Source organism: Macrobrachium rosenbergii, chromosome 59 (assembly GCF_040412425.1).
Source record: "Macrobrachium rosenbergii isolate ZJJX-2024 chromosome 59, ASM4041242v1, whole genome shotgun sequence".
Lineage (NCBI taxonomy): Eukaryota > Metazoa > Arthropoda > Malacostraca > Decapoda > Palaemonidae > Macrobrachium > Macrobrachium rosenbergii.
Window position 1 is genome coordinate 25,461,434 of NC_089799.1, and position 13,568 is coordinate 25,475,001.

At 35.4% G+C, this 13,568-nt stretch overlaps 2 protein-coding genes across 2 annotated transcripts; one reads left to right on the forward strand and one right to left on the reverse strand.

Moving 5' to 3' along the window:
- The first annotated feature begins 1,728 nt into the window (after positions 1-1,728).
- On the forward strand, positions 1,729-3,416 carry LOC136837457 (uncharacterized). Its single transcript, XM_067102239.1, has 2 exons — positions 1,729-1,740; positions 2,767-3,416. The coding sequence occupies exons 1-2, from the start codon at positions 1,729-1,731 to the stop codon at positions 3,406-3,408; spliced, it is 654 nt and encodes a 217-aa protein (XP_066958340.1). The 3' UTR covers positions 3,409-3,416.
- Positions 3,417-9,678: 6,262 nt separating this feature from the next.
- Positions 9,679-11,215, reverse strand: LOC136837750 (shematrin-like protein 1). The gene is made up of 2 exons (XM_067102668.1): positions 11,181-11,215; positions 9,679-10,139 (listed from the first exon to the last, which is right to left on the reverse strand). Exons 1-2 carry the CDS (start codon positions 11,190-11,192, stop codon positions 9,759-9,761), a joined length of 393 nt encoding a protein of 130 aa, XP_066958769.1. The 5' UTR covers positions 11,193-11,215; the 3' UTR covers positions 9,679-9,758.
- Positions 11,216-13,568: the final 2,353 nt, after the last annotated feature.

A 13,568-nucleotide genomic window follows, 5' to 3' on the forward strand; every position in this document is an offset into this window, starting at 1 on the left:
TGAAACTAAAAAAAAAAAAAAAAAAAAACGTTTTTGCTTGATAAACGAATGAGGAAACAAATCATGATGAATGGGGATTGAATATCATAGCCAAGGCTCCAGAGAAAGGCGATCTGATTGAACGAGGTAACTATAGAAGCATTGCAACATTGCACTTACATCAGTTGCAATGAAAACATTTCAATAAAATCATTCTTTAGTGAAGAAATAAATTGAGAAAATGCTACATATTGGTTTTGTAAAAGCAATATAGCACAGATCAAATATATGTGTGCAGCATCAATGGATTTTAAAAATCCCTTTGATTGTTTCACTGCTAGAAGGCATTCGTCAAGCCAGTAGTATGGAAGCTCACTAAATGTGGAAAGTTAATTGAAATTATCCATGAAACCAGTTAACACAAGTTTATATTGAAGGTGTCTTGTCAAGAGAATTTGCATTATTAAGGGAATAATATTTCACTGTTGGTGCTCGCTCTTCTCAGACTCTGAATATGCATCCGTTACTGCTTTAATCAGCAAAACACTACACAATACAAAAATCTGGAACCCAAAATCTACTGAAGAAAAAAAAATATTGCATGTAGAGCATGCACAAAAGGATGAAATAACATTAGACTGAGAAATGGTTAATGAGGTTAAACCTTAAAAATATTTAGAGACAGTGACATAAAGTACAGATTATCATGAGTCCACATTTAATGATGAACTAGAAAAAGGAAACCAAGCAATGGGCAAGCTGAATAAGATTTTGAAATCAGGCAGATTGAAATTACATAAGGTCACAGTAGGACAAGAAAACTGGATAGAAATTTTGTCTGTTTGAGAATAAAGCTTCAAGAAGATAATGAGGGGTCAGATGGCAAGACAGAGCTAGAAATGATACCATAAGGTGATATAATAATGAAAACCAAATGGAGATGGCTTGAACAGAACGTTCCCACAACCCTAGAGAGAAGAGTAAAAGATAGAGTTCCCCTGGGCTACTTTGGTCACCTGAAGATTAGGAAGACCCAGACCTACTTACATGAGTGCTTTAAAACGGAAGGATGTAGTTGACGTAAGATTTCTGGGAGAAGAGATACGCGAAAGAGATGAGTGGTGGGATGTCATAACTCTTTGCATCACGCACCGTTGGAGACGATGACGACGTTGCTGATGTTGCTACTGTTGCAGTTATTTTTGTTGTCATTGTCATCATTGTCACTTAGGGTTTTGTGTTCGTCGTCATTATTATAAATATAATTAAATAACTATATCATCCTATACGTCATCATTCTTTAATTTTATTGAATTCTTACTATTTTCGAAAAATTTATCATTAGTATTTACGATATATTATATAATTTGAATTAAGTGTTCTACTGGGAATAGATTTTAAATGGTAAAATTCATTACGTAGACTTGAAAATTGTTCATATATGACGATAACTTTAACATGCTGAAGGGAAGTTTAGTGGCTTTTCTTCAATGCCATCAATTGTCTTAATATAGGAAGTGGTTTTCCCTTAACAGCTAAATTTAGTCTTCGAGGAAGCTTAAGCAGCCTGAAGATTCAGCTGAAAGATGTTTGATCTTCGCCTCCTACGGATTCTGTAACATATTTTCTTCAATGTCGCAACCACAAATGGAGAAACTTTCTTGACTGTGGAGTATAAAAGTCAGAAGGAAGGGTTTCCAAGCACACACACTCGCCCAGCAGTGGCAAAGACAACATTAGCAAGCAACAATGAAGTTTCTGGTTGGTATATCTCATCTGTAATTTTCAATAATCTTGATTGTTGCATCAGACATACGTAAATTACCATCCATTAAGTACTCGCTTACAGCTAAAACGTAATTTGTCGATTGGAATACATTTTCCGGTTTCTGCCAAATCAACAATATTAAAGCTTTCTTATATGACAGCTGCTATCTTACATTCCTGTTATCTCTTTCTTTCTCTCCTTTATTCCCTTGTATCGTACTTAGTAGTTATTAACTACTAAGTTTGAATTTCCGTTTTGCACATCATTCCTTTTAATCGTAAATCCGAAGATTCATCACTATCTTCTTAACATTTCCCTCTCTCCAGAATAAAGAACTTTTCTGCTATTCAGAGACGATATATAATTATGAAATTGCTTATAAGCAATTAAGCATTCTTAACAATTCCTTGAATATTGCTCGCATTTTCTAGTTAAAGTCAAATAAGTTCAAATAGGTGAACATTGACTGCAGTTTGACTTCTTTTCTGTAATAAATCCACAGTATTGGTACAAAAAATGCATTCTGTGAAAAGAAAAATCCAAAATGTAGCTGATTAAAATCGAGTTTATTTCATCAACGAAATCGGCTACATATAAACTTTGTGCTGCTGGAATAAGGACCCAATTATCTATCTTTCCCACTATACAATAAAGACGCGTAGTACAGATACCAAAGCAAGTTGCACATATCCAAAATGACATTATGGTTACCAAGTAGACTTTGCATTAATATCTAATATAATTTTCCTCATTATAATAATATTATTAGTATAGTTGGCTTGAATCTGTACTTAAAGAATTCTTTAAAATTTATTTCTTAAAAAATAATACTCAATATTACTTAATTAAAACTTCGTAATGATATTGTTTACCAAGAAGTGCATGTTAAGACCGAGAGGTATTCTGTGGAGATTCTGACCCTCTTAACGATCCTCTGTGTAGTGTTATAATATATCTCTTTCGATAAATTGAAGCTACTCTATTACGAATCCAGTATAAAATACAACATTATTTTTCAGGTGCTTGCACTCTTAGTGGCTTTTGCTTGCGCTTCTGAAATAGAGAAGCGAGAGGCGGAGCCAAGTTATGGAGGATATGGCCACGTAAGCTACCATCACCGTCCTTCCTATGGCTATCCACACCACTATCACAAGCGATCTGCTGATCCTGAACCTGAGGCTGAACCTTCTTATGGCTATGGCCACTCCTATGGGTATCGCCCAGTCACCTATGGCTACTCTCATCACTACCATAAGCGGTCTGCTGATCCTGCACCTGAAGCTGAACCTTCTTACAGCTATGGCCACTCTTACGGGTATCACCCAGTTAGCTATGGCTATTCTCACCACTACCACAAGAGGTCTGCTGATCCTGAGCCAGAAGCTGAACCTTCCTATGGCAGAGGTCACTATTATGCATATCACCCAGCAAGCCACAGCTATTCCCATCACTATTATAAGAGGTCTGCTGATCCAGAACCTGAAGCTGAGCCTTCCTATGGCTATGGTCATTCCTACTACCCAGTAACATATGGTTATGGACATCATTATCATAGAAGGTCTGCTGACCCACAGCCAGTAGCAGAAGCTTCTCCCAGTTATGGACACAGATATAGCTACACTTACTCTCATCCAGCCTACCATCGCCCATCCTACCATTAACAATTGAAGAAGACATATTTGCCTATGGCTGGCAATAAAATTTCTTGCAGTTGTTTCATGTGTGTTCTACAACTTCAACGAAATAATAAAATATGAATGGTATAAAAATAGTTTTTATTGCAATGGTTCTCTTCAAGTTTGATATCAGAAGGAATTCTTAGAAAAAATATAAATATTTTGCATCAAGAAAATTACATTAATCAAATGGTAAAAAATGGGTTAATCATGCTGTCGCTATACATGAAATGAAATGCTATACACAGACAATACAATGGAAACATGGGACTTAGCACCAATCGAAGCAATATGTTAAACATATGACTCTTTAGTTCATTACCAAACACATAACTATCCTTTTCCACCCCTTTAAATGACTTTGCCACAAGTCAACATTAAGAGTTTGTGAAATATACTTGACTGATGATATAACTTTATCCAAGAACTTTAGATGATAGTGAGCACCCGAAGAGTACATGGCAGAACAGTATTCAAAACAAGGAAGAAGAAATAAGTTAAAACACTTGGATATAATAACTTCATCCCGAAACATTCGAAAACATTTCCGCAAGATACCAACTTTTTTTTTGGAAACAGAAGAAGTAATATTATGTATAAGCTTTTCAAAAATCAATTTCTTATCAAAAATGACACCTAAAATCTTAATAGAGTCATTAAGATTTAAACAGTACCATTTAAATGTGAATCCGGATGCAAAGGCAAAAGCGTTGTGGATCACCTATCAGATTTTGAGTTCTAGAAGGGTTGAGCTTCGTGCCTCAGAGCTTACTCCACTCATGAATATGATCCAGATCCCTATTCAAAGATTCTGCAATGACAGTCCTAAGGTTCTGAGAAAGGAACAACAGCTAAAAGAGTAGCATTATCGGCATATGCAATCAGTTTGTTTTTCAGACATTACCACGTGTCACTGGTACAGATAATAAATAGCAAAGGTCCAAGAGCACTGCCTTGAGAAACACCTGAAATGATATCAGTAAAGCTATTATACTGGCCATTAATACTCTGAGGGTCCTGCCTATTAAAAAATTATTTAAAATACTCAGGATCCATCAATTCCCATTAATCTCAGCTTGTAGGGAAGTGCTTCATGATTCACACTGTCAATGGCTGCACTAAAATCCAAGCCAGTCATGCATACCTCTACACCCTCATCAAGAACACTTGGTATATATTGAAACCCAAACTGTAATGCTGGTAGCATGTTATTATCTTCAACAAACCTACCAGGATGCTTAGAGAGCAGCTACGGAAAAACCTGATAAAACAAGGCTAATTGAAATTGGCCTATATTCTGTGGAGCATGAGGGCGGACTTAGTCCCTTAGGTAATGTAGCAACGTTTCCCTCCCTCCAAACAAAAGGAAAATCTTCAAGTCCAACTAACCTTTTGAAAATAGTAGTAATCTTAGGAGCAATGAAATCAGCAGTCTATTTAAAAAAAAGACAGGAAAGATTCTTCCCGAGGTCTGAAGTGCCATTGAACATGTCCTATGCTCTGGAAATCATGACTTAGGTAACACCAAGGACCCGCCACACTGTTTGCTCACGAAGACTTATGCCAAAAGTTCTGCCTTCTCTTTAACACAATATTAAGCATTTACATTACCTCAAATAAGGGGAGGCAGTTTTTAATCAACTCCAAGAAGCAATGACTTAAGGGTAGACCCCATTTTATGTTCATCACCACTAAAGAGTAAGATCTTCACACCTTCACTGTGGGCTCTCTCGGCTCTTTCATAGATAACCTGAGCTTGACTTCTAAACTTTATGAAATAATGCCACAAAATGTCTGATTAATTGCTACTCCACATATGATAAGCTTGTTTTTCATGGGAGGCAAGCATACACGCGGGGTTAAACAATGGCTTATCTTTAAGATGAAACTTGAAGATATTAGAAGGAATTCTCCTCTCGATAGTAGTGTTAAGGTGGTCATTTGGACATTCAATAACTGGGCTTCTATGAATATCTCTCCATCTGAGCTTAAAAAGATCGGGGTGAATACCATCCCATTGGCCTGGGATATCAAGTATACCTTTCTTGAAAAGCTAACGTGAGGAACAACCTATTCTATCTCCATGTTAACCTTATTCAAACTATGATCAAATGAGCCCACCAGCGAACCCACTGCAAAAGATACAATCCTGTAACACCTTTGAATACAAGGTCAAGAAGGTTTCCTGATTGGTCTGTGGGTTCATTTACCGCTCACAACCAGAAAGAGTGGTAAAATCTAAAGCAGCGACGCAGTGATTGTGTGTAGCAGTGACCATGCTCAGCCATTCAGTGTGATGAGCACTGCAGTCACCATCGAAAATGAAACAAACCTTAGAATCAGCTCCCTAAATGGCTGCCATTCTGATAAACAAGCAGCCACAAATAGAGTCCTCCAAATCTGAATTCCTATAACTAGCAAAAAACAAAGATTTGTTATCTTCTACAGACTTTAACCACCTGTGTTTCATGACATTCACACTCCTATAGTGGTCTGTGAGAAACACAGAAGCCCTCTCTAATATACAGAGCCATTTCACAGACCATTGGAATGGCATTAAACTTAAATAAAGTGGGCTTCTTCAACCCTGGAAAACTGACAGCAGCAATGTCCAAGTCCTTTTATTCTTAAATAATAGTAATATTGCTGTTGTAATAGAAATAAAAAAATGTATTCATGTTTTCAACTACGTGTTTCATCTATAAGGGAGAACTAATGGATGGTAACTGACAGATTTTTTATTCAACAATTAAGATTGTTGAATACTACAGTTAGGTTATACCAACCAGAAACTTTATTGCTATTTTCTGATGTTGTCTTTAGCCACTACTAGGCAAGTGTGTGATGCACAAATTCCCCTCTGGCTTCTTGTACTCATCAGACATGAAATTTTCTCCTTTTGTGATTGCAACAGTTTGTCATCAGGTTTTAGAAGCCACTACTAGGCAAGTGTGTGATGCACAAATTCCCCTCTGGCCTCTTGTACTCATCAGACATGAAATTTTCTCCATTTGTGATTGCAACTGTTTGTTATCAGGTTTTAGAATGCTTCAACGAAATTGAAATGATGACAATAATCCTTCTTTCAAACACTAACCTGTTTCCCTAAAAACAATTCGTTTCATTACTGTTCATTCTAAACCCCGTTTCAGAAATACTTTGCTTTTCATGTGGTTTTTTGGGACTATTGTCATACTACTAGAAGAAGAAATGAGATGTATAAATACATTTACAAGGATGCTGTAGCTCTTGCGTGCCTGTAACCTCTGAAGCGCAGTTGAAAAAAGTAATCAGGTCATATATGTTTAATGTGAATTCCTCCAAGTATCTGTTGCGATAATAAGATTAGGAGAGCCTTGATAACGCCTTGTGTCAAGCTTTTTGTCTGTGCATGTTCTGCCTGGAGGTTGATTAGATGAGAATTGAAGACGCACCATTATACAAACGGTCACTCTGTAAAATATTTTTTTTTTATGGTTAGCTAGGCAAAAAGAAATGTCAGGCCTCTCGAAAAAAATTGGTCAATTTCGAAAAGTTTCTATTATATAAACTAGATTTTTATTGGGGGGAAAAACAATTGGGTGAGTTCCCATGCATAACAAAGATACATTACTTAAGAACCCCCAAAAAATATTTTGAGATGGCTACATATTGCATGAAAATTGTGTAGGAGTCGACTTGTTTTCCATCAGTAAACGTGCTCAAACACAAACAACACAATAATACACACACACATGTATATATATATATATATATATATATATATATATATATATATATATATATATATATATATATATATATATATATATATATATATAAGTCCATCGGATGAATGAAAATCGAGACTTGATGAACAAAAGTATTTCGTAGTTTATTCTACATTTTCTTCACAATGAAAATGTAGAATAAACTACGAAAGTACTTGTTCAAAGTCCCAGTTTTCACTCACCTTCCGGACGTGGACTTAGTGATATTCTCAAGCACGCGTTCCTTCGTGCTGTATTGGATATATATATATATATATATATATATATATATATATATATATATATATATATATATATATATATATTTATATATATATATATATATATATATATATATGTGTGTGTGTGTGTGTGTGTGTGTGTGTGTGTGTGTGTGTATACTGTATATGTAGTACGTGTATTTTTTTCCTGAAAAATTCAAAGAATAGTTTTAGGCTTTAAAACTCAGGTCAGATTCTTTTACCGGTCAAATTTAGTGTAAAGCCATACGCAGGGAGACTGGAACAGAAAGAAAAGAAAAGTTATACATAATAAAGCATTGCCAAAACTCGATAATTGTAGCAGATATGGTTCATATTTATAATTTATCATTGGTTACAGACATAGCTCACGTTTTTACGACTGTTATGTAATAAATGACTTGATCACATTCAGTTCAATTACTTCATAGTCATTAACCAAATAAAAGAAGCAAAACATCAGGCATTCTCTTTCCCATATAATCACTGTCACGTTGTGGTCTGACATACTTGCACGCAAATTGTACATCTTTGCGAAATCCGGTATTTGACTGAGTATTCAGATAATTTCCCAAAAGATCTTAATTGAAGGTCGCCCGTCATATCATTTGCATAATCACTTAATGGCATGGTCATTAGACTTTAACTAACTAATATCCCATTTAGGGTTATCTTCCTATACTACTGTAACCTCGGGTATTTTTTCATGCGTTGTTACTTTCACGAAAAATGAAAGAATGATTTGGGTATTTTCCTTCGCATGCTAACAGGAAGTAATATCCAGTTAACTCCTTCTGTATTATTACAGATAATTTAGACAATCTCTGGAATAACTAGCCTATCGATATATGTAAGTTCACTAGTAAGTTTTTTATTACATGTGTTCCTTGGTTACCAAGGACCATGGCAATTTCAAGAGGTACTGCTATATCCTTGGAGGTTAGAGCTCACTATCTTTCTGCGTTTTCATTTAAATTATACGCGTGTAGAAGAAAAGTTCAAAGGCGCTTGTCCGTCATATTTTGTACACACACAGATACATACACACACGCACACACTCACACACACACACATACACATTTATATACATATATATATATATATATATATATATATATATATATATATATATATATATATATATATATGTGTGTGTGTGTGTGTGTATATGTATGTATGTGTGTATATATATACATTATATATGTACATACATATATATATATATGTACTGTATATATATATATATATATATATATATATATATATATATATATATATAATTATATATGTATATATATATATATATAGATTAAGTATGTTTTATTTATCTCGCTGTCGATCATGAAAAGGGAATTAGCTATGGCATTCGTTTACACGTATGAAATCGACCTGTTTTTATTCAGAGTAAAGTTATTAGAACGTACGTTGCATTGATAGCATTTATAGTAACGACTTACCCTGGAGGTAGGCTTGAACCTTATTCGATTCCTGCTGGTCGTTGAGGTATTGTATGATTGGGTATAATTTGCCGTTTGCAAAATACATGAATTTTCACATTAAAGATAAATCGAGACCGAATTGATGGTTTATTGTATACATACTAGTTTGCAAGATTAGAACAGATCTCTGCAAAGACTGATCAACTGAATAGACTTGTTCATAGTCATAAAGCAATACTTCGCTTCAGCTAATCTGTCCATCACAAAAAAATGAACGAATCAATAAACAAAACCAGAATCGAGGACCAGATTCGGAATCACGCCAGGAATATAATGAACCTTACAACATTATCTTGTGAAGATACCAGAGAGACAAATCTCCTTGGAAAAGATATAAACTACGATAAGTAAAGGTTATGGTGACTTTCTAATGGTTGAACAAACAGAAGAAGTATTAACTGATATGTTGCTGGTGTTGGTAGGGAATAACACCTGGCAAATTTGAAAGCAGTGACTCATATATTATTTTTACCTGTTTTCCCATTCGCCAGAGTTAGAACCCACACTCAACCCTTGTCTTAAATAGATATTTTTAGCATTAATTTAATTCCTTTCCGTAACATGTTTGGAGGTCTAAGAATAATGAATGCAAAATTTTTTTGCCATTTTCTTAGTCAGATTTTGTGAGGTATGTATAATTTGAAATCATTTTATAAAAGTACTTTACTTGCTGTTCTATGAATAGATTTCTACAGAATGTGAGAAGGATGAAAATAAAAACAAAGTATCTTGTGCATTAATGATTCACATGGTTTATCTGGTTATGAATCAGCCCTACAACAGCAGAAGCTACAGAAATACTCCAGGAAAAGCAGTGGTTGTCTTCCTTAACCGTAGTAATAGGAAGGGTAATGGTAAACTGGACGAGGATAGCCATAGTAGCCATAGCCATGGGAAGGCTCGGCATAAGGTTCAGGATCAGCAGACCTCTTTCCGTAGTAGTGACCATGAGGACGGTAGACAGGGTAGTGTCCATAGGAGTAGGAAGCCTCAGCCTCTGGTTTTGGCTCAGCAGACCTCTTGTGATGGTGGTGCCCATAACCGTAGCCTACTGGGTAGTAGCTACGATACCCATAGGGGTGGCCATAACCATAACCGTAGGAGGGACGATAATAGCCATAGGAAGGACGATAATAATCGTGGTCTGGCTCCGCATTTCGCTTCTCAATCTCAGTAGCGCAAGCGCAAGCCGCCAAGAGCACGATTACCTAAAATTTTAATGATACGTTTTTATAAAGCCTTATGAATCTGTTCTGTAACCACAATGTCGGTACAATGCACAGCATTTAAGGACAAGATACCTTTGAAGGTGTTTTTTTTTTCTCTTTATTTTTTAATATTAAAATAATAACTAAAATTCAAAACCTTATCACTCAACATTTATAACAGAAAAATAGTAATACTCAATGATATAATTTTAGACATTTACACGATCCGGAGAGCATTCGTGTAAACCATCATTAAGGATAAAAAGAGAGCAACAATTTAGGTGATGGTATTCAAATGGGTAATATTTGACTTTGCCATTTACTTTCACGTGTATAAAAAGAAATTTTAAATGCGGTTTAACAAAAACAAGTTTCCATGGGGAAGGAAAAGAAAGGAATATGAGAGACAAGAAATGTTACTTTTCTTGGCGCGTTTACAGTCTGTTGTTATTAACATTATTATTCAGAAGATGAACCCTTTTCAAGTGGAACAAGCTGACAGAGATCATTAACTTGAAATTCAAGCTTCCAAAGAATATGCTGTTCACTTGAAAGAAGTAACAGAAGGTAATAGGAAATACAGGAAGAAGATATCAGTTATTAGAAAAGAGAAAATAAATAAACAAATTAATAAATATATAAAAATGTAAGTAAATTATTGAGATATATAATGAAAATTGTTGCTGAATACCATTAATATTTAAATAATAAATAATGCCTATCCTTAGTATAATGGCCTTTGTATTAACGAGTGTTTATCTGAGAAAAAAAAATTTTAATTTCTAGCTTGTAAGCACTACAAATTCTAACCACAGGTGTAAGAGAGAAAGAAAGCAACGGATGATGTCTTTCCCCTGCCATTTACACGCTTGACAACAAAATGAGCTGTCAGTCAGAAAAATAGTCTAATGAAACGGCCAAGCAAATACTGATCTAATGTACTTTAATAATCTGCTATCACTCCCAAGCCTCTGTGTTATTGAAAGTGAGTTTAGAAAGAATTTGTTATGAACGAGTCGAGTCTCTTTTTAATGTACATACCAGAAGCTTCATAGTTGCCTGTGGGTGTTCACCGTGGCCACTTATGAGCGAATGTCTGCTGATTGAAGTCAGCCTCATCTTTTTATAGTCGATTCCTATAGAAAAGACCTTCATTCAATGCTATGACATTGAGAACAGTCGCCAGAATTTCAGTTCGAATGAGTCACAACATTGAGGTTTCATCTTTTATCTTCCTAGTTGACTGTTTGGGGTGTTCGCTATCAGCCCTCATTTTAGACGTCAGGGTGCCACAGTTTGATCGTTCATAGTTTTCCTGGAACTCTTTTAAGCTCTATAATGTATCATTATGTCACACCTCTCGTCCTCTTAGCTTTTTGTTCCTAACCATGCCTGAGTTTGGCCCAAAGGACATCCTAAAGTAAAACTCAATTCAGATAGTGACAATAATTATAATTTATATTATTAGCATATCCATGTGCTCAGCATTAACATTATTGTTGTTCTGCCATCCTTCCATTTTACATTAGTCTTTGTAGTTTGATAAGCATATGATTTATTTACAAAGCTAAAACTGGCACTCAGAAAAGTAATTTAAGACTGTTCATATACTTGTAAACTTACTGAAGAGGTCATGGTCATTATGAACATTTTTAGGTTATGTTAAAAAGGTTGAGATCTGATGCAGTATATCATGCAAATGTGAAAAAAATTACATCCCCCTAACTACAGGAAATGCAAACTTTTAACCTTAACGTTTGCATTTCCTACATGACATCCACATTTACTTTCAGCTAATAGTACATCAAACTCGCGTACTTGAACTCGGGGTAAATTTGTTACCCTCTCTCGCTCCATCACATACATGATGCTCAGAATATGATTACGCATTTACCCTTGAACATCGCGTTGTAAATCACCAAATGTATAAGCGCACCTCTGCTTATACATTTTTGCCATATACTGTCTCAAAAACAGGAAAAAGCTCTTTTCTTGCACAGTAAATACACTAACTATCATTCATTAGTGGCTTCTGGGCTACTTTTGGATTCCAGAGGTAATTTTTCGAAAGTTTTGTGATGCTTGGTTAGGGACTGCGACAGACCTGTAACCACTTACTTATATTATTGATATTATTAAATGCTGCAGCAATAAATCAGAAACCGACGAACAGCCGAGGCGAAAAAGAAAGAGCACAAATAGTTTTATCCAAACTTTCTGCATTTCAGTTAATTTGATCATCACCTATAAGTAAGGACTTGATTACTTTAATTGCTATTTCAACTGTAATTATTTTTCAGTTTTTTTTTTATTGTTATCCTACTGCAGTGCCATTATACAGTATATATTTTCCATTTTCTCTCAAGACTTATCTTTTACAGTGAAGAGACATGTCAGTTCTTAGAATTGTTTTTCTCCAATTCGAATAAGAAAAACCGCATAGGAAGAAAATTCATAGGCGTAATTTATGTGAATTTTGTTAAATTTGTCCTCTTTGTAAAGACTGGGAACGGTATCGTATTCTAAAACTGAGCTCTTATTCGAAACTCATAATGGATTAAAGGAGTGCAACTCTTCTGATAATAATTTTATTTAAAAATTATGACTGTGATTCTACTAAAGGGTAGAGCTACCTCTTGGAATACAGGTGCCATCTTCTTTTAATGAAGATTTTGGGCACTCAGGGGGCGGTCTCTAGTCGTTAAAGAACTGAATAGAAAAAAGTTTTGGGGGCAGGTTTCCTAAAGCTCCAGAATGTTTCTGTTTACCAAAGCAATGCCTTATGTACCTGGTTGTTGGTTTGTGGTTCTGAGCCATAGCTGGGCGTATAGTGAGAGAGAGAGAGAGAGAGAGACAGAGAAGCAGAAGAAACTGACACGTAAGATTTACTGTATCACTTAATAGCTAAAAAAAAAAAAAAGTGAGGGTCGCGATGAGGTTATACTTACTCCATCGGGGGAAAACTATTCATCAGAAGCATCTGTGTACGTGCGTATGTTTGCGTGTGTGTATGTGTGTGTGTGTGTGTGCTGGCGTGCATGCAAGCGGAATATCTGGCTTCTCGGTAACAGAAACCACATCTCCTTTCAGTCATATTGCCAGTCGTCTACAGCATGCATACGAAGGCATGCTCACGCAAGCAATAAACGGAATATCTCTCTTACGCTTATAATTTCGTTAAAAAAAAAACTAACTGGTTGACCATTTCAAGTCCCTTACTAAACGACAATGTATAGAAAGAAAGCAAGCGTTGAGGAAATCTCGCCGAATCAAAACGTCATGACAACCATAAAACACGACTTGAAAAAGCCAATGGTTTGTCGAACTTGGTGAGACTCGGATAAAGAAGATATGCCCGCTGATGCTTTTGAAATACCTGGATCCATTAAATGGAAATCTAGAGACGTCAAAGTATTAGGAGTTACTAGT